The following is a 19,489-nucleotide window of genomic DNA, read 5'->3' on the forward strand; positions in this document are numbered from 1 at the left end:
GCAAAAATGTTCTCTAGTGACAATTTGCATAATTTTGGGTAAGCGTTGAGTAAAAACAGGAATTTCTGGATGCTTGTTAATCCAAACATAAAAAAAAAAATATATTTGCACTTGAGCTGTCTACATGCAGGGGACTATTTCAAGAATAATAAAGGAAATCAGATCTTGGTCTATCATGCTTGTCTGTACCCCAGAAAAAAATAAACTGAGGCTGTTAGGATGAAATAATTGTCAAGCTCAAATGTGTAGCTGTCAAAAATATCCACCAAATAATGTTTATTTTGATAAAAGATTCATAGATCTCTTTTCACCCATGGTTTATTTAGATTTAAATGAAAAATATTTTTATGCACAGGAGCCCACAGATGGAATATTTGCTCTTCCAAATACATCAGGTGATTGCTCATATCCCCAGATTAGTAATATGTAACTTATGTCTGTTAAGCTTTTCAACCTTCAGAAATGAACCTTCAGTTTTTGATAGTGATCTACCTTGTGCAGCAAGCTAAGTGAATTCCCAGTCACAGTTTAGGTTTACCTTACTGTTAGTTACACGGACTTCAAGTAGTAAGGTGCTTTGTTGTGCTGACTAGTCTACAAGCACATGGGAATCCTGGAGTTACTGAAGTTAATGGCAGAATTATCTTTTTGTCCACTACTTCATGCTTAAGGAGAAATACCTGAAAGGCCTGAGAATGTAAACAGACAAGGCCTATAGCTAAACATGGGAAAGAGAACTGAAAGGTCAAAGCAGGCTGTTTGTGCTGTGGTGACGCTCTGGGGCTGAAAGCCTGTTGAAGTGTACATCAGCTTCATTGGTTGGTTATGGGGAACTAATTTTTCATCACAATCCTTTAGACTCCTTTCACTGAGGTTACATCACTTCAGAAACTAGACGTGATCTTTTGTTTGTTTGTGATGGCATCTAGTTGCCCCGTTCTCATTACATCCTTATACAAACAATCCCTCTGCAGAGCTAGTTGTCCAAGTATAAGCAGTGGATCCTATGAAATGTCCAGAATTTATTTCTGGACTACTCTTCTGCTGTCAGTGTCTCTCCATATAATTCCTTGGCTCACCTGTTGCTGTAGTAAGGAACATATTACAGGGGTATATGGTTTACATTGTTATCATAATAATGATCTGTTTGGTTGTTTAAAAAAAAAATCAAATATAACTTTGTGTAAGCTCTGCACAAAATTAGAAAAACTGCTGTAACTTATGTTTACTGTTCATCTTGTCAACCATGGCAGTGTCCTATTGAGAGGCTTCCTGGTGTCAAGTGCACTTTCTTCAATATGAAAAGGGATTTGTATTTGTAATGAATATTCATACAATAAAGACATAGACAATCCACAAATAAAACATTTTTTTAGCCTAACAAAAGCAGTACCATGAGAATTAATGTGCAGGGAATCTACAATGGCACATTCAGAGTCCCTCATCACAGGAGCCAATGGGTGCAACTCTGCCCAAATTGATGGAGTGGCTTTCATTTACCCCAACAGTGAATTTGTTTCCTACCCAGCCAGACCTAATACTTTTTGACATGAATAGATGGGAGGATCAGTCCATTAATGCAGAAGATTTAGTAGCTATTTTGTGAGTTTTTGCCATCTTTGACATTTCAGAATGGAGCTTAATGATGCAGCAGTTTAGCATAAACAACCTGACTGCATGGGGACACTTTTCCTCTTTCTGCTACCTTCTCCTCTAGGCTTGGCATTCTCAGTGTGTATGTGACTTGGGACAGTAGGGTCCCTTTTCGAGTGCACCTACAGTCTCTGCCACAGCTGTTAAGCTTTCTTTGTGAAGCAGGAGTTCTACAAGGGCACAGGTTAGTTTTTCAGAGCTTAAAATAATCTCGTTTCCCTGGTTCCTCAGAAGATGTTGTGTTTAAAAAAAATAAAAATTACATACTTTAATAGAAATACTTTTCCTTCATTAAATTAAATCTCTAAAGCCCAATAGCATTTTCAGTGCTTATATGAAAATGCCAGTGGGGATTTGAGATTAAAAGCAGTATTTTTGTACAAGTCAATGAAGATCTCAATAGGAAAGAACACTCTTCAAATATAAATTCCTCCAGTATCGAAAAAGACAGATTTTCTACTTAGGTCCTTGATAATACTTCTCCCAGCCTTGTTATGAAATTCTGTTTTCACATATCTGATATAAGAATGTTACACATTAGCTCTCCGTTTAATGAAATCTTATTAACGGTGCCTTTTTTATTATAGAGATATGCCAAGCTACTCAGATTTAATTCATGTTTAATGGTAAACATGAGGTGCTGTGACCCATTTGTATGCAGCTCAGGTTCTCTATTTCTATCCAAAAAAAGGAGTAAATGGCATGTTAAAAAGTAAAAGCATAATATATCCACTATTGGCTTACTGGTATCATCTGGACATACATTGTATGTATGACCCACAGCCAGATAAAATAGGAAAGGAATGGATTAAAACCAAAATGTTCAAGAAAGCCTTTTTTCTTTTTTTTTCTTCCTCCCCCTGATGTCTCCTGTCCACTCAAGCAAATAAAATCTTGGAGTCTGCATTTTTGTAGATAAAATACTGAGTGATCAAGGTGCAGATTTTGGAAAAGTACTTTCCAAAATTTCCCAGCAAAGAGGCAAAAATAACAAACACCTGAGTTATTTTTAGTAATATATGCATGCAGATGTAAAGTTCTTTTCCATTCAAAGATATCAAAGCAATGTTTAAAACCAGGTAATTATTACCAGTGTTATTAAACTGGGGGAAAGTAAATTGAGTTGTAAATGTAGGGGTACAAAAAAGGAGTTGTACGTACATACAACTCCTGCGCCAATTTTGAAGGCATCTGAGCTGATGCTTACAGGAAGCATCAGTCCTTCAGTAGTCATCTGTGTTCCAGAACATTCAAAGAATGAGAATTAGAAAACCAGCCAAATCAAGGCACCCAAATATGAAGCCCTGAAGAACAGGTCTTGAATTCTGTCCATATCTTAAACACACTTTTTAATTAGCACTGAGAAGGCTTTTTGACTCACAATTGTCTCCTGGAGTTAGGCAAGCCATTCCCCCTAATGCTCCCGTTCCAGAGGATGATTGGAAGAAACAACTTTTTGACCCAGCCTCCATAATCTTAGTTTTTCCAGACTGTGTTCTAAATCTGAGCCTTGAAAGCATGCACGTCCTCAGGCTGTGGAGCTAGGAAGAGGCTCTTAATTCTTCATGCTGAATTTACTTCGCTTTCTGTCACCCAAGTCGATGTACAGTGGGTTAGTTGTTGAGCAAAAGTAATCATGATCCTGTAAATTAGTATTAAGGGTGTCAGTGTGGAAGGAGGCAAAACAGGATTCTGCTGTGTCCTTTTTTAATGTTAAGTATTGATATTAAAAACAACAACAACACTTCTGCAGTGTGATATGTTTAGGGTACTTTTGGAAGTGTGAATATAGTTTCAAATGCCATCAGGCAGAGCTTTGGTTTGGGGACGTCCTGCATTCTGAGTAAGTACTGAAGAAAATGGGTGGTTGCCACTGTGCTTTTACTGCTATGTTTTGTTTGGTTCCCTTCCGTTAGGTAAAATTTAGAAATACCTGCTGAAACTAGTGGGAGAGACAGAGGAATGTGCATTTTTGAGGGGACTTGGCTAAAGAGAGAGCTCTGTTTGCCTATGGATATTGACATCTCCTAAAGTAGGGGACAACTGAATAAAGATTTTTGAAGATCTAAACTTTGGGCTTAAATGGGATTTAGGTTACTTTAGTTGCTAAATCTGTTTGTGGATTTATTCTTGAATGTCTTTTGAAAGGTTACTCATCAGTTTGGTGGAGGAGCAACAAAAAACATAGGATTTCTGACTTCAATCCTCATGTTCAGACAATGCTACATCACATATTTGATAGAGGACAATGACCTTCAAAAAGTTTTCATTTTAGAAGCTTTCTGAAAATTGGGGTAGTGGTTTGGGCTCAGCCTTGACAACTTCTGAAAAATCTCTCCAGGGTTCAGTCTTAAATGTCATCAGCGCGGACATGACTGGTTTGAAAGATTTTTCCACAGTGATGAGAAAATCTTGTAGTTAATGGCACAAACTTTATTTTTTCTTCTTTGCCTTGGAAATATGCAGTCTTGCAGTACTGCATTACACTAGCACTCTGGAAACAAAACTGTTTAAATCCATTTTCACTCTTGCTTGCTGTCTGTATGGTAATACTTCTGGAACCTATCTTTCCATTAGCAACAATTATTATAATCAATAGATCAAGAATGTAAAGATAAAGCAAATTAGGGGTAATCTATTCTCTGTTTCTTCTAAATCAGTTCTTAAATTCAGAAGGCAATCACTGCAAGTGCTGACCTAGTTTTTCATTCAAATTAAGCTTTTCTGTCATTTACTGGTAGCTTCTATTGAAAAAGGCCATCAGGATTAAGGCCATCAGTTGCTGTTTTTCTCCCACTCATCTGGAGTATCTATTCTTATAGCTCCAAATCTGTCAGATGTCTTCAATGTGGAAGAGTGTTCAGGTAATGTGGCTTCCATCAGAGATGTAGGTAAGAAGAAACAGGGTCAGTCCTCACAGCCTGGTAAGGACAGGTTGATGTGGGGAGTACAAATGTTTTGCTGGCAGTCATGCCAATGACTTAGCAGCCTGTGTTGGGTGAGCTGTTTAACCCACCTATGCTTCAAGTATTCATCACCTGAATGGGCTTGAAATTACTTTTTTCTTACTGACAAAGTGCTGCTTGAAAAATACCTTTGCTATAGCCTGAGGGATATTTAGGAGGGATTATCAACTCCTGTGCAATTGGGGGACACTTAGCACAAAGAGGGATGTATGTGGTCATGTTGTATTCACTGATTTCTAACTCCATGAGAAACCCCAAGGCTGACTGTTTGCTCTGAAGTCTACCTTTGATAAAGGCAAGTAATGTTCAATTCCAGTTCAGCTGAAAGTCATTAGCATTCTCCTGCTGTATTACATGCAGATTTTCCTGGCTCACAAGAATAGCATTACATGGAGTATGCATCCTATATCAGCAAAAGAAATGCATGCATGCAGAGCTATAGCCAGGGTTTATAAGGTTTATTAGATGATGTTCCCTCCTCCACATTCTCTGTCCTTATTTTCTGCTGACATTCCCCCTGGCTGTGTTTTCCCTTCCTCACTCTTGTGTCCTTTCAACAGATTGGGGTGAGAAGGGTTGTTTTTACTTTAAATTACTTAAAATCAGCAGCATATTCTTTGATCTATCACCGTCCTATATTGGCTGACCCTCGGGTGCACGGACAGTGTGTAGGGTAACTATAAACTCAGTTCTGTAGCCTTGGCTCACAAATTCAAATGTCAAGTGGCGAAGTTCCTTATGCTGAAGGAATACTGCCCTCGCTCAATAGGAATAGCTGAGTAACTAAAATTGTATCAAATGACATAGTCATGCATGTTGAAAGTTCTCCTCTATTTGTTCAGAAATGTCTATATCCAACCTAGATGATCTGTGCTATCACACACCATGTGTAAACTGAGTCTCTGTGTGCACCAGTGTAATCTGGCTTTGTATGGTATGGTACAAAGAGGGGCTAATCTTTTCTGCCTACTGTAATTAGTCTGGGTCTTCCTATTTACATCAGGAAAAAAAAAATAGGAAGGCTTCTGCATATGCAGTAAAATGTCTGCAGAGAACAGCTTGTTGCTTAAGTACAATGTTATACTTATGAATTTATGAATTGTTGGTCACTGAATTTGGTCATCCAAACACAGTCTCACGTTTACTAGTAACTGGCTGGTTGACTGCTAACAGTCTGCACACCCTATCTCCCAACCCTGTGTGGTGTGTTCCTTGCTAAGTCTATGAATGCACATCAAGGAAACTGCAATGTTTCTGGACACATTTCCACTTCAGTCATTGCCACTTTGGTTTGAAAAACTGTTGCTGGCTCCAACCTTTTCTGTGTTTTAGAGGTTCCTAAGTAAGTTGCATTGAGTGAAACTGGAGCCTAGAGCAAAACTGTGAGATGCCTAGTTGAATACCAGATCATTTTCAGCACAATGGTAAGGTAATTGAAAGCAATACTCTACAAATGAGGGTGTTCTGCATGAATCTTTCTTGACTAGCATCCAACCTGTGTTGTAAAGTCTTATTAAAATAAAGATAAGGCTGAGGGTAGAAGAGCTTATGAGCTGAGTGGCTGAAAGGGACTTGGGAAGATTGCAGAGAAGATGGTACACAAATGCCATGATGATCAGCAGGCAGAGTCTGAAAGGTCAAAGACCTAAATGAGGTAGAAAGATACAGGTGGGCAGAGAGGTTATTTAAAGGTCACTGAAGTGATTTTATTGCACCTTTTTCCATTTTTGTGGGTCTTGGAGAGTCTGTGCAGCATATGCCATTGGCACCCTTGACAGTGTTGGATGGATAAATATATCACAAATGAATTGCAACTAACGAAGTCCTAGGTTTTGTACTTCTTTGGCATTGAATAGCACCTCAAGTTCAAGCTACTTAATTAAAGACCAGTCAACAATCTGTCAGTGCTGATGGAAGCAATGACACCATCTCAGGATGTGGCATCCCTCTGTGATGTCAACTACTGTCTGAATTTTTTCTTAAATTTTTAGTAAATATCCCCATTGTGCATACTGACTCACACTTTGTATTAATGAGAAATGTAAGGCTTTAAAAAAACAATTGCACTGTAGCCTCATTACTATGAAAAATCCATTACGTGGAAGTAATTTGTCAAAGCCAACTGTTTAGTTGCTGTAATTTACATATTTATCAAGTTTGATTGGAATGTAATGACTTTGACTTTCTTCATTTTTTTTAACCTTTCTAACCCTCTTTCCATGATGAGGGCATTTCTTTTTTCTTCTTTATGGAAAAGGGCAAAACGTAATTCAATTTACATTCACTAATAAATATATGTATTAGGTTCAAATTTCATTTTTTTTTTTATGTTGGAAATTAGTTACATTTTTGTTTTTATGTGGAAATTGATGTGGGATCTTATCAATCCATGAAGCTTTTGTCCCTACCAAGGGATCTGGCTGGTGAAAAATAGACAGCACAACACTGTGAATGAGATAATGAGTGTCAAGATATGCAGTTAATATTGGATCTCCATAATTCTAGTAGTTGAAGGATCAGACACGCATGGGTTTCCAGCATAATCACATGATTTATTATGGATGATTACTTTCATTTGCATCTGATGCTGGGAGGCTTGTGATGGTACACCAACTAGAAGCATTATATTCCCTTGAATACAGGGTTGGAGACCTAGGAGGCTGCTAAGGACACTGATCCACACAAGCATCTTACACCCCAGTGAGCTGTTACAAGACAGGCAGGCGGAGGTGATGAGAGTTTGCTATAGCAGCTGATACTGGGAGTTGTTAAAGCTAAGCAGCATGGCACTGCTTGTTTGCAACTGGCCTCAAGTGAAGAAATCTCCCTGCTATGGAAAAGGCTACAAAATATGATACAGTGGCTGCAAGAATGACAGGTGAAGAGCAGAATGCCAGCTCTCATCTGAGCATTGAAACTTTCTATATAAAAAGATCGTGAGGACATGAGAATTGAGCTTATCTGTGGTGAGCTTGTGCGTACGGGTTCATCTGAAGGGGTCAGTTCATTCCTCTGGAATATTCCAAAGCCTGAGCAGAAGCTAAAACAATGCATGCAAAATTAAGACATTTAAAAATATGTAAACACCAGGGGAAGAAGCAAGTGAGAAGTACCGAAATTCTGCAAAGGAAACTGCTGGGTGAATACCAACTAAAATCTCGTCGGGGTGAGATAGTGGAATAGTTCTCAGCACAAATTGGGTGCTAGCCAGACAAGGGTGGTCTAGATGGACTGAAAGGTCCTTGCTAGATCAAATGTGAAAGGGAATACAGATATTTTGGTGACTAACTTTGAGAGGTTGTGAATATCAAGCAGCAGGTGGTCAGACACAAATATAACCTCTGTGACAAAAAATGATCTGCTACAGGAGCTGTGGCATCCAGTTCATCAGCCCATTTTCTGTCCTCTGCTGCTTCACAGCATCTCCCACTTGACATTCCTGTCTTTGACGTGTCCCATCCTTTAAATAAATGATGACGGAGAGTGATCCCCTTGAGCTTCAACTTGGAGCGCGTTTTTATTAATTTATTTCTTGCTGTGCTAGATTTCTCCCTCTCCACTTTTAAAAGCTCCTTTGACTTTAATTAAAATTCTCCATAGGCTTATTGCCTTGAGAGAGAGAGTGCATGTGTATAAATTGGTTTTAACAGTTTGCTGACTAGCTGTGTTGTACAAAGCTTGCACAGCCTTCCAGTATATTTATGCAGACAAAATGATTGTTGCATAGCATACCCAATATGCTATGCCATGTGATTGTACCCCTGAAATTTATTGCTAACTAATGATGGGACAAAAAGCACAATTAAGATTGGTAGACACTAGTGCACTAGTTAATGTGCAGCTTGCAGACATCTTAGAGAAAAATCATCTGTGTGAGGAACTGTTCTCAGTTCACAGAAAGGCAGGTAAGAGGGGAAGAGACATGGCAGGTTGGTTAGAGTAGGAGAAAGTTTTGTGTGTCCAGGCAGAATTTAAACATTTATTGGTAACTGCTTATGTAACAGTACGTGTGTGGGGAGTTATAAGCAGTGTCTGAATCAGGATGGTAGCTTACTTAATTTTTCATCTTTAATGAGGAATGAAGGTGCCCTACGTCTGGGCATGCATCTCACCATTTTCCATTGAAGTAAACTACAAGGGTGTGACAGGATTTTATCCTCCTAGACTGCTGGATGTATGATACAGGCTGAATATTCTTAGTATGCTTCTGTCCAAGGTCATGTCTGTGATGCTTGCTGATGGTAGGTCATGGTCCAGTGTGTAGAATATAAACACATAAGCAAAACTGTTTTAGAACTGTTTGGACTCCTCTCATGCCACAGATTCCCTGACAGAACATCCCTGTGACTACAAACTGGGAAGAGTGAGCGAACAAAGCAGGGGCCTGGTGGTATGTCCAGGAAAGGTGGTAACTCAGCTTCTGATGTGAGAGGAGATGGTTTCCACCCTCTCTTCCATCCCCTTTACATTAAAATGAATCTGCCTCTTATCCTGATTTGAAAACAATTGCTAATATTACAGTAAAGACAGATTTGCTTCTGTGCTGCTTTAGAGATGTGTACAAGTGTTTCAGGCCTGTGGTAAGCTGAGGCCTACCTGTGTCCACCATCTTGATGGGGTATTTAATTTGGTACATAAGATCCTCTGCTGAGAATCTTAATTTTTGGTGCTACATGCTCAGGTCTGAACTTTGATTTCAGGCAAGCTGTGGATGTGAAGAGGGGCTATTCACTGGTGTCTTTCTCATCTTGCAGACTCAACACTCTCTCTGAAGACAGTGTTAGCGCTTCCTGGAGAGGTCAGTGTCATGATCTGAGGAGCAGTGTTCTTCATGAATCTCATTTCAGCAGGTTGCTTTTTATTGACTTCTAGCTCAGCTACTGAAGAACACACTGCCATAGTTCAGTAAAGGCCAGAACCTTTTGCAGAACACCTTGCATGTCCTGCCTGGGATCACTGCTTTCAAGCAAGGTCTTGTACATGGAAGGCTTTATTCTGCTTAACCCTGTATCAGTCTCTTGCCTTCCTCCCACGGAAGGTCTGACAGAGCAAAAAGAAGAAAAAAAATCACCTCCTGTGGGGACACCCCATGCTCACTTACAACTGGTGTTATGGGAAGAATGAGAGAATGGTTTGTGGTGTTCATGTCAATGTCTGAGAGAGAATATAGGAGGCAAATCCAGTGACTGTGTTAGTTGCATTGCGGAATACTTTGTGCTTCACTGCTCCCCTGGGTTTGAGCTGGCAGAGGAAGGAAACCTTGATTGCTTTTTCATTTCTTTCCTCCTCAGAATGATCTATGACTCTACTTAGAACAAAATACATTGGGAGGTAACTACCCAGCTATGTCCACCATTTTGTGCTTCTCCTGTCTTTTTTGCACTACTGTTCACGTTGAGCTCTTGCCTGTTTCTGAGGAGAATGAAGGCATAGCCCCAGTGGGTGCTAGTGTTCAGCCACAGCTTTCTAAAAACATCTTCTGTGACCCATACATGTTTTTCTGCATGTTTCTTCTCTGTTTATCCGTTGGCCTTGAGAGATTAGAGATGCTGGACAAGAGGATTCAAGAGTTGCATCTACTGGCAGCTGCAGATGTCCATTTCAGAACTGCTTTTTTGGAAGGATCTGTGGATGCAATGATGTGGCTCTGCATCTCAGAAGCTTAGAGTCTGAGTACAGCTGTATTGAGATTCTCAGTCCTCTTCTGTAGTTCACATGTTTATGCTCATTTTTTATACAGGGAAATTTTAAGTACTGAAGTTAATCACAGACAAATCCACAGCAAAACTGGAAAGAACAGAACAAAGGTGTCCTGGCTGCTCCTGTAACTGCTGGACTGTTCTGTGAGTGGTTGGTAATTCCCTCTTTGCTATCTTGGCTGAAATTCTGACATAAATTATTCCCTTATCTTTCAGCCCATGCATACTTGTAGCAAACAAACATAGCCTTAGCCCTCTCCACTGGAGAGAGCTGATAGAGAATTGCTTTATAGCATGCCCTAGCAATATCTTTTGAATCCCTGGATTTTAAAGACAAACTGAAAAGATACCAGTGTAACTGTAGTATTGCAGGTGGAAATATCTTGCATCTGAATATTTTATTTCTATATTTTATTTCTCTCCTTTGTATAAAGTGAAAGCTACTGGGACAGCAAACATTTCTAGAGGGATGATATCTGTGAAAAGAGAGAACAAGATAGGTACCAGTTAGCATTGATTCCTTCCCTAAGATGAGACCCACTTCTCTTGTGGCTGCAGGCAGCTCCTCGGTGTTTTTGCCTATCTTCACTGTCCTGGAGTTCAGTTAAGAGAATTCTGTGGAATGGCTGAAGATTTTTATACTGCCACTGGTGGTAACTGGAGAAGTGCTATGTACATAAACTACTGTGTTTGTCTGGTGTACGATTTTTAAAAGATAAGTGCTACATGTTTTGGTTTGTTTAGTTTGCAATTTGATATTAACATCTGCAAGAAAAAATGATGAGTGCTGTAGATCAGAGTTTATTTATTCAAATATGGATGGGTGTGTTCTGATTCTACAGAATTTAAGGAAATAGTATTGAAAGGCACACAAACAAAATGACTTCTAGAAAAAGATGGCTATAATGCTTTTTCCTGCAGGGGAACTTTAGTTTCTTGTTCTATACCAGCTGAAGGACACAAACATTTTCTGGGATTTTGGGAATGATTTCTGGGGTTCTGGGATTAGGCATCAACTTTAACAAGATGATATATAGCTTTGAGGAGACACATTTGATGTACCACTTAGCCTTCCCATAATTTACTGCCTGTCTGTGGTCTCTGGAGGGCAAGGGGTTTATCTACACTCCAACCTGACTTTATAAATAGCAAAGTAGGAGAGGGAAAATGAAAGCAGGCTAGGGACCTGTCTGCTAAACTGTTATGATATGATGGTGATGCAGGTAGGTGACATTAAATGCTACTGTCTGCATCCTTAATTATGAGTTGTCATCACCTTGGCCATTTGAGGACGATAATGTGCTGTTCATATTCCAGATTACTGTTCTTATTCATAGGACTGTATGTTCTAATGTTCAAAAGAGTATGTATAATTTAAAAACAAAGCCTCATTTTTTGGTGGGAGTGTTTCTTCAGTGGAGAGGAGGAGTGAGGGAGGATGATATGAGTGTACCTGGAATGGTTTTATATGTGGTTAATTTTCCTGCCTTGGAAGGGTGGCAAGCTGACAGTATCAGACCAAATGGAAAAACAGTTGCTTCCAAGACTTAATGAAGATTAAAAACAAACAAGTGGGTCTGGGAGGTAAGGGGAATCTTCGTCTACAGTTACTTGCCATTTCTGATTTTGCAAATAGCTTCGCAGTGTCATTTGATCTACTTCAGCGTAATTTTACCAGGAGATACTTCTGGCCTTTTGCTTTACAGTCAGATCCCTTTGCTGGGCTATTAGTTTGAAAATGCAGTCAAGTATTAACATCAAAACTGTTTATGTAACCTCCCACTGCATGGAACCCCTCCAAAATACCCTGCAATTGAGGGAAGGATGGGGAAGGAGATGAAAAGCAAGAGCTGAGCAGAAATAGTGGCTGCTCTGGGATTTAAATAGGTCAACTCATTTCAGTAAATAGAAGTTAGGCTGTTGATATATGCCCATCTAGTTAAACCGTCATCAAAGTTCACTTAGCTGCAGTCTAGCAGAGGTTGCAGGCCATCAAAGAGATGCATAAGGCATTGTTAAAAAGGACTTGAAGGAAGAGGAAGGAGGAACAAAGAAATAGCTAGGCAAGGAGATCATACAAGTATTACACTTTCAAATTCCTTGTGGCACTGAAATGTGTTGATAACTCTTCGAACATCTACCTTCAGAACATTGAGTCACACGTTCCTGCCCTTCCCCTGTGTTTGTCCCTATAGGATGCTTGCATATAGCAGAAGTCTAAGTGCTCCTTTTTCCCTTTTCCCGGAATATATTTAATTTCCTTTGAACAAGAGCAAACCCAAATCCCAGGGCCTCTGAATAAGGGGGAATTATGGTGAAGGAATACAATGAATGTCTTAATCCTGTGTCACCCTGTCTTTGAGACACTGTGTTACATTAAATTGATTTTGCAAATGAAAGCTAAAAGCTAAGCAAAAGCCCCCAATCTATTTTGCCTAAAGATGATTTTAGTGCTCTTTATGTTCCCCTAAATGACAAACCAATTTGTTACCTGCCTACATAAACATTTGCCTATATTAGTACCAGAAATGTTTTATTTTTATTAGCCCAAACTTTATCTTTTTATGAAGACACAAGGGCCCAATAAAATTAGTGTGCAAATATAATACCCAATTTGCATTTTTCTGTGGTCAGCAGAAAAGCTGAGCAAAATCAATTTGATATTAGGTCAGCATATACATCAATAAAGCATACGCACACACAGGACCATTGTAATGGTCCCTGTAATTTCTACACTGCCAGAGTAAAGAGATTAAATAATATTAAATGCCCCAAAATAGCTTTGCTTTTAAGAGGGATGTAAAAAGAAAAAGAAAAGAGACTTTGGCATAAAATAGGCAATAAAGGATAATAGTGCACAATCTCCAACTTTAAAATATTGTGACAATGATCTCAGAAGCAGGCTTCCTGCTAAAAGGCCCCAGTTCAGCAAAGCTCTTATGCCAACACTTACGTTTAAGCCCATTTTTAAACACAATAGAGGTCTGTCGAACTAAATCACATATTTAAGCACCTGACAGAGTCAGGGCCAGAGCCTGAATGAAAATTTGGAACTTGAGAGGGTTGGATCCAATTTTGAGTGCGATGTGTAGGACCGCTGCTTGGTAGAGTCGAGGTACAAGTGAGGCTTTGCTAAACAAAATCCCTCTGTGCTCCAGGTGGGACTATGTAAGCATGCTTGGAAGGTGAGGAGAGTCAGTGAGCAGCAAAGGCACTGTGTGCAGGTGCTTCCCCCTGCACAGATCTGACCTTCCATGGATGCTGTATGGGAGCCAAGATCCTGCTTCCACCTCCACCAGGAAAATGTGACTAGGGCGAGATGTCTGATTTGAAGAACCTGTAGTACAGTCTTTGCTCTGCAGTACAAATGGCACGACTGTTACCTTCTGTACCACTTGGTTTCTTTGTACTGCTCACACAAGGCTTAAAGATGTTGATGGGACGTGGCCTGCAAACCACTGGCAAGAAAAACTTGTGTTTATTTGACCCAACCCAGTCTAGTGGTGCTTGATAGAGACAAGAAACTGTGTTCTTTTGTAGTGTGTGTTGCTGAGATATGTACTCCTACCTGAAATGACATTTGTGACCAGAAGTAACAAAAACAAATGGAATTAGGTGCTAATCTGGTCTCTCAGGAAAAGCCAGAGTACAGTAAATGCTGCTTGGATTGGATTTGCTAAAGCAGTTTAATGTAGCAGAGACTAGGCAGCCAGGACAGCAACGACATCAGTGTTCGCTTTCAACGCAGATGTTACAGTTCTGTTGGACAGACAAGCCGAGACAACACAGTGAAGCGTAATGCAATATAGTTCTTTTTTATTTCCTCTGTGGAGTCTTCAGCTTGCAGGGTTTTGAATACAAAATGCTGGCAACAGCCCACCTCATGCTGCAAAGTCCCTGGGAAAGGAAGACTGGAATTTGTTTTGCCAGTGGATAGATGTATTTCATGAAAATGTGTGGGCGTTAAAATCAAATGAATGCACGTTTTTTAGGATGATGGCTTCCATTTCTTCTGATTAGAGCCTTCAGGTCTAGTATGAATGGGGTAAAATGTGGGAGAGGAGAAAGGCAAACCATTTCTAAAGCCATTATTAGTACCTTGCCCCAGCTTTGCAGCACTCTGTGAAGGAGCGGAGTTCATTTCCATGTTCTCCTGCATGGGCACCAGTTAAAGGCTTTCTGAGGTAGACTGCTGGGATGAGACTTACTCTTCCTTTGTACTTCACCAGCCTTAGCAGTACTAATTTGGGAAATTGCGCCAATACCATACCATGGCTTTAGGACCAGAAACCTGCTATCTCTCTGCAGTCTCTTTCTGAACTGGCATGGTAGCAGGAAAGATCTCCGATATTGAACAAACTCTATTTCAGTCCTGTTACAGAACTTCATTTTGGTAGTGCAAACGTGATTTCATAAATTCATTATTTCTGCAAGAAAATTCTAGTTACTTAAGCTACTCCATACAAATAGTTGTTTCCATGTTATTATAGAAGCATAAAAATGAAATGAAAAAGGTTAATTGAATTTTCTGCCTTTCCATGGAGGTTTAGATTGTGATTTGTCTCCTTTTGGTAGAAAACATTTTCTGAGGGACTCTGTTTTAGTTAGACTTGTGTAATCTGTAACCAAGAGTAGAAGTTGTCATTTACCAGGTGAGAGCTGAGGGAGTAGCCAATGAGACTGCTTCAAGTGACCGATTGTATGTGCTATAGTGTTGGAGAAGGAACGTGGGTTGTGGGCCAAATAATGCAAGTTGTATTCAGAGAGCTGAGATTTGAGTTGTTTGTTAGCAATTAAGTGGGTTTCTTTCCAGTATGGTATTTGTCTGGTGTTTATCACCATTGTGATAAACAGAATGTGATTTCTGTCACAAAATTCGTGACATTTTTATCACAATGTACTAAACATTGTGATAAAAGCAGAATAGATGTTGAGCTGAGTTTAATAAAGTTTAAAAGAAAATGGTGGAGAGGGTCAAAGCTGTCATAACCAAACGCAAAAATCTCATCCTCTAAAAAGTTTCATAGTTGAGAAGCTGCTGCAGCTCCAAACGGGCCACTAGTTTGCTGACCACTTTGCTGAGTAGTCATGTTGCTGCACATTGCTTTTGTGATGAGTCTGTGCCCCTTTAATGATTTTTTTTCTGAGGAGAAAACTCCTCCTCTTGCAGGTGTCATCCCAGACTTCCTCTTTTGCTCATTAAATTTGGTTTGCTGCTACATCTCCTTCCTCCCACGCTAATCAATGTTAATGCAAATGATGTGGGATGGTCATCAGCTGATGTTGTTGTATTCCTTTTTGCTGCCTCCCACTTTTCCTCAAGACAGAAGTGACCCCACCAGCTGCTATGTTTGTCAAAGACATTCTTATATTTCTTTGCCTCTGGGGCTCAGAAACACCAGAGTGGTGAAACGAGAATGAAAGAATGGTTGAGTTGCAAGGTGAGCACCTGTAGGGCATTTAGAAGGACTAAGGAAATAAATAAATAAAAACCTTGCTGAGATCTGTTGTCCAGTTGTCTCCTGAGAACAACCAAAAATGTACTGATTATTTCTGTGTTTTTTTGTTAGGTGCAATTTACTACTGGGTAAGCTGAGCATTCGTAAGACTCAGGAAATTAAAAACAAACAACCCTCAGGTGTTGGTGTCAGGCTCCAAATATCTTTCTTGTTTAAGAATATATGTATGTAATGCATAAGCCTAATTTAGAAAACAAAAAACAAAACAAAACAAAAGTTTGGATTTAGTTTTCAGTTGCCTTTCAGTGAAAAAACTTTATTTCAGAGTAAAGATTTAAATTGGATCCTGCTGTGTCTAGTATTACTCCTGCTGTGTGTTCAGGTCTAGATAAGATATCTAACTGAAGTCCTGACCTCTTATGGTCTTTTAAGTTCCCAACACTTCTTTGAAGGGGTATAATTTTTATTTCCTGTTTGTTAACGCTGTCAGTGCACAAATAGGGAAAACATCCCGCTTCATCCATGAAGCATCATGGTTTCAATAGTGCGGGATTAACCCATGGAAAGTTGTGTTAGGATCTGTCTTCCTTCTGCTGAACTGTAATTTGAAGGGGACCCGGCTTATTTTCCAGGTCCATGTTCTCTCTTCCTCACAGAAGTTTGCTTAGTGCACCATTAGCCACCTTTTACAGTCCACTTCAGAGGTTCTTGCTATTTCATGTAGCAGGGCAAGTGATTTCCTTAACATGATTCGTATACTTACTGTTTCTCCACAGTTTAATTCTTTTTTCTTTTTTTAATTTTTTTTAATGTCTCTTTCAATCAGAGCAGATACAGACCCAAGTAGTTAAGAAACAAAAGAACCCACAAGCCCCCCCAGAAAACCAAAACCCATGCTAATAAGTATCATTTGTTAGCACTTACTGTTGTTTGGCACTGCTAAGGTTTGTATCAAGTGTAATGCAGGGTGCAATTGGCTTTACGATGTGAATGGACCCCCACTGTTCTTCTCGGTGCCCCAGGGGGACATTTATCACAAGTGAGAGAGCAATTACAGTGCAGTTAAACTCACTGTAGTAAATCTTGTTTTTTAAAAAGAGAGCTAACTTTGTTGTCGCAGGTTTGGCTGCGTGTCATTAGCTTTGCAGCCCTTGTGCAGTCTGCTGTTATGGCCTGGTGCGGAGACCCAGTGACGCTGCCTACTTTAATTATAGATTGCGCTTATTTATAATGTATGACCAATTTTAATAAAAGGATATGCTTTAATATTAATGTCCCTGTGTGTCCTACATATGGGACCCGGTTTAAGGATCTTTGTCTCTCTTTTTTTTCCCCTCTGTCACCTGCCACCCCCCTCTGCTGCAGCGAACCTGCGTCCAGGTGCAGAACAGAAAGTGGTGTTCATCACTGCGCGTGTCCACCCTGGGGAAACACCATCTTCCTTCGTGTGCCAAGGTGAGTGCCTGCACTGTCACAGTTCTGTGACAAAAATGAAAGATCAGATCTGGTTTCCTATGGATGCCCTTGCTGGATATGCCTAATTTTGTTGGTCTGACAGAAGGCTGAGTTCATGTGATGTGTTTTGTTTTTTTTTTTCCCCCCGTGGTGAAGACACTAGAAGACTCTCACCTCTACCCAGCTGTATATCTTTTTGAAGTCAGTGGGAATACATTATCGCTGAGACTTGTGAATGTTTCCAAAATTTGATCAGAACTGGACAGTGGGCGCTGAGGTTATTCAGGAAGACTTGACAGCCTGACATGCACATATGCAATGTGATCCCATACAGCTCCTTTCTGTAGGAAAACCGGTGGGAAAGCTCTGAGAGCGGTTCTCCATTATTTTTTCTTGCTTTCTACTATTTTCAATATTTTTTTCCACTGCAAAGCAATGGCCCTAGTTCTCCGGTGTAATTCTGAGAGGCCTCTATTTGTCTGAAGCTGCTGCTCAGAGGAGCGCAGCACCCAGTGGCCGACAGCTGTTCGCTGCACAAAGCATTCCTGCTAAAAATAGAAAGCAAATTACCCAGCTTGTATTTATAACGAGTTATAAATCTCAGGCTTGTGGGTACAAATAAATAAATAATCCTTGCATGTGTTCATATAACTTCATTGTATAGGTCTGAAATATTGTACTTATGGTATGTGATTTTTCTGTGGTGATAAATTGTTGATGGTGTAAATCAGCATAACTTCCCCGAAACCAAGGGAATGTGCTAATTTACTGCATCAGCTCGGGTATGGCCCTGCCTAGCCAATGAGTTGCATCAATCAAGCATATGCAGAGCTTATTATATTGGCTGCTCGTAATGCTGCAGATTGGTTTGCAACTGGCCCTCTTGGTACCTAAAGACCTCAGTGCGGAAGGTCTGGCACAGTTTCATGGTCTTCTGTGCACTTCTCAGCCTGGCAAAGCCCCATGTCTGGCATCTCTCTAAGGCAAAAGGTCAACAGCTGTCACTTCTGCTGTCATAGCCCGATGGGCTAAGAGGATACTGGGCCTCTTCTCATCAGCTTGTGTGCTAGCAAAGGTAGTAAAATCTTTCCTTTAAGACAACAGGGCTTCAGGCTGAGAGCAGGGAAACTCAGCAAGTGCTTCATCTCCTGTGGTGGCATAGTCAATGCAGGGCATTTTAGTATACATGGTGTTTGTTAATGAATATGGATTTTTAATTGGGTGCTTTGATTCTGTTTGTGGCTGTTGGCATAGCCCTGCAAAATGAGGGCTGAGGCATGCTGCTGAGGTGGTATTTGTAAATGAAGCTATTTTATTTTTATAATGGAGAGTTTATTCAAAAGGGGAATAAAAAAGGAATGTGAAAAAGTGGGTGGCATGTTTAGCCTGATGAAACAACTGGATAGAAGTCATGCTCTGATTCTCTCAAACTGTTTTGTAGGAAAAGAAAAAAAAATTAAAACAAGAAGAGGGGGGGAAGCAAGAAAAAAATAGGGGTCAGTCTTGGAGAAGCACATCAGAAACTTGCTGTGACTGCAGTTATAATGCACGCTTGACTCACTTGGAAATGCACGGATCTGAAGGCACTGAACTCTGCTGTGCATCGAGCCATTCTGCCCAGTGCATATGAAGCTGCCTTGTGTGTATAATTAGTGTCAAGACAAGTAGAAATGGCAAACATTTCAAGGCTGATGCTGTGTTGTTTCTAGCATTGCCAGATGTGAAAGTGGGTGCTTGCTCCATCTTTGGAAACTTTTGCGTGGGAGAGTCAAAAGAAGGGATGAAAAGGATCCCTCGGGCGGTCAAGTGAAGGCATAATAAAGAATTTTATTTCTGGAGTCCTGGGAGGCATTTTGGCAGAGTTAGATGCTGCAGATTTAATATCCAAATGCAAGCCCAGTGCATACGGAATGTGTCAGGATTTTTTTCCTCAGTAGAGAGATTTGTTCTTGAATACTCGATTATACTCATCACCTCGTGTGTTAAGATATGGAAGTTAATCCCAAAGATTCCCCAGGTGCAAGCAGGATCTCATGGAGGAGCAGAATTGTGACTGTCCAAGCCTGGAGAATCTACCAATAGAGGAACCAGAGATAAGTTACAAGCATTTTTTTTTTTTTTTTTTTTTTAAATGTTTCATTCATTTCAGGGTCTGTCTTCCTCTTTAAGGCACTAAGTGCATAATTAACTCCTTACCTGTCTTCCGGCTAGCAGAGTCTCTTCCTACTCTCTTTGGCCTTCTCTCTGCTGAGGATAT

General features: G+C 40.1%; 1 protein-coding gene across 7 annotated transcripts in view; it reads left to right on the top strand.

The window, feature by feature from the left end:
• The window catches only part of BEND5 (BEN domain containing 5), a 924,018-nt gene that overhangs the window by 689,417 nt on the left and 215,112 nt on the right, over window positions 1–19,489 (top strand). For 5 of the 7 annotated variants that reach the window (XM_068689841.1, XM_068689840.1, XM_068689843.1 and 2 more), the window contains exon 7: window positions 17,143–17,232. The exons of the other annotated variants lie outside the window; for them this stretch is intronic. In XM_068689841.1, coding sequence (XP_068545942.1) covers window positions 17,143–17,232 — 90 coding nt within the window. The remainder of the gene's footprint in view (window positions 1–17,142; window positions 17,233–19,489) is intronic. 7 annotated transcript variants of the gene reach the window in all.

Source organism: Anas acuta, chromosome 8 (genome assembly GCF_963932015.1).
Source record: "Anas acuta chromosome 8, bAnaAcu1.1, whole genome shotgun sequence".
NCBI lineage: Eukaryota > Metazoa > Chordata > Aves > Anseriformes > Anatidae > Anas > Anas acuta.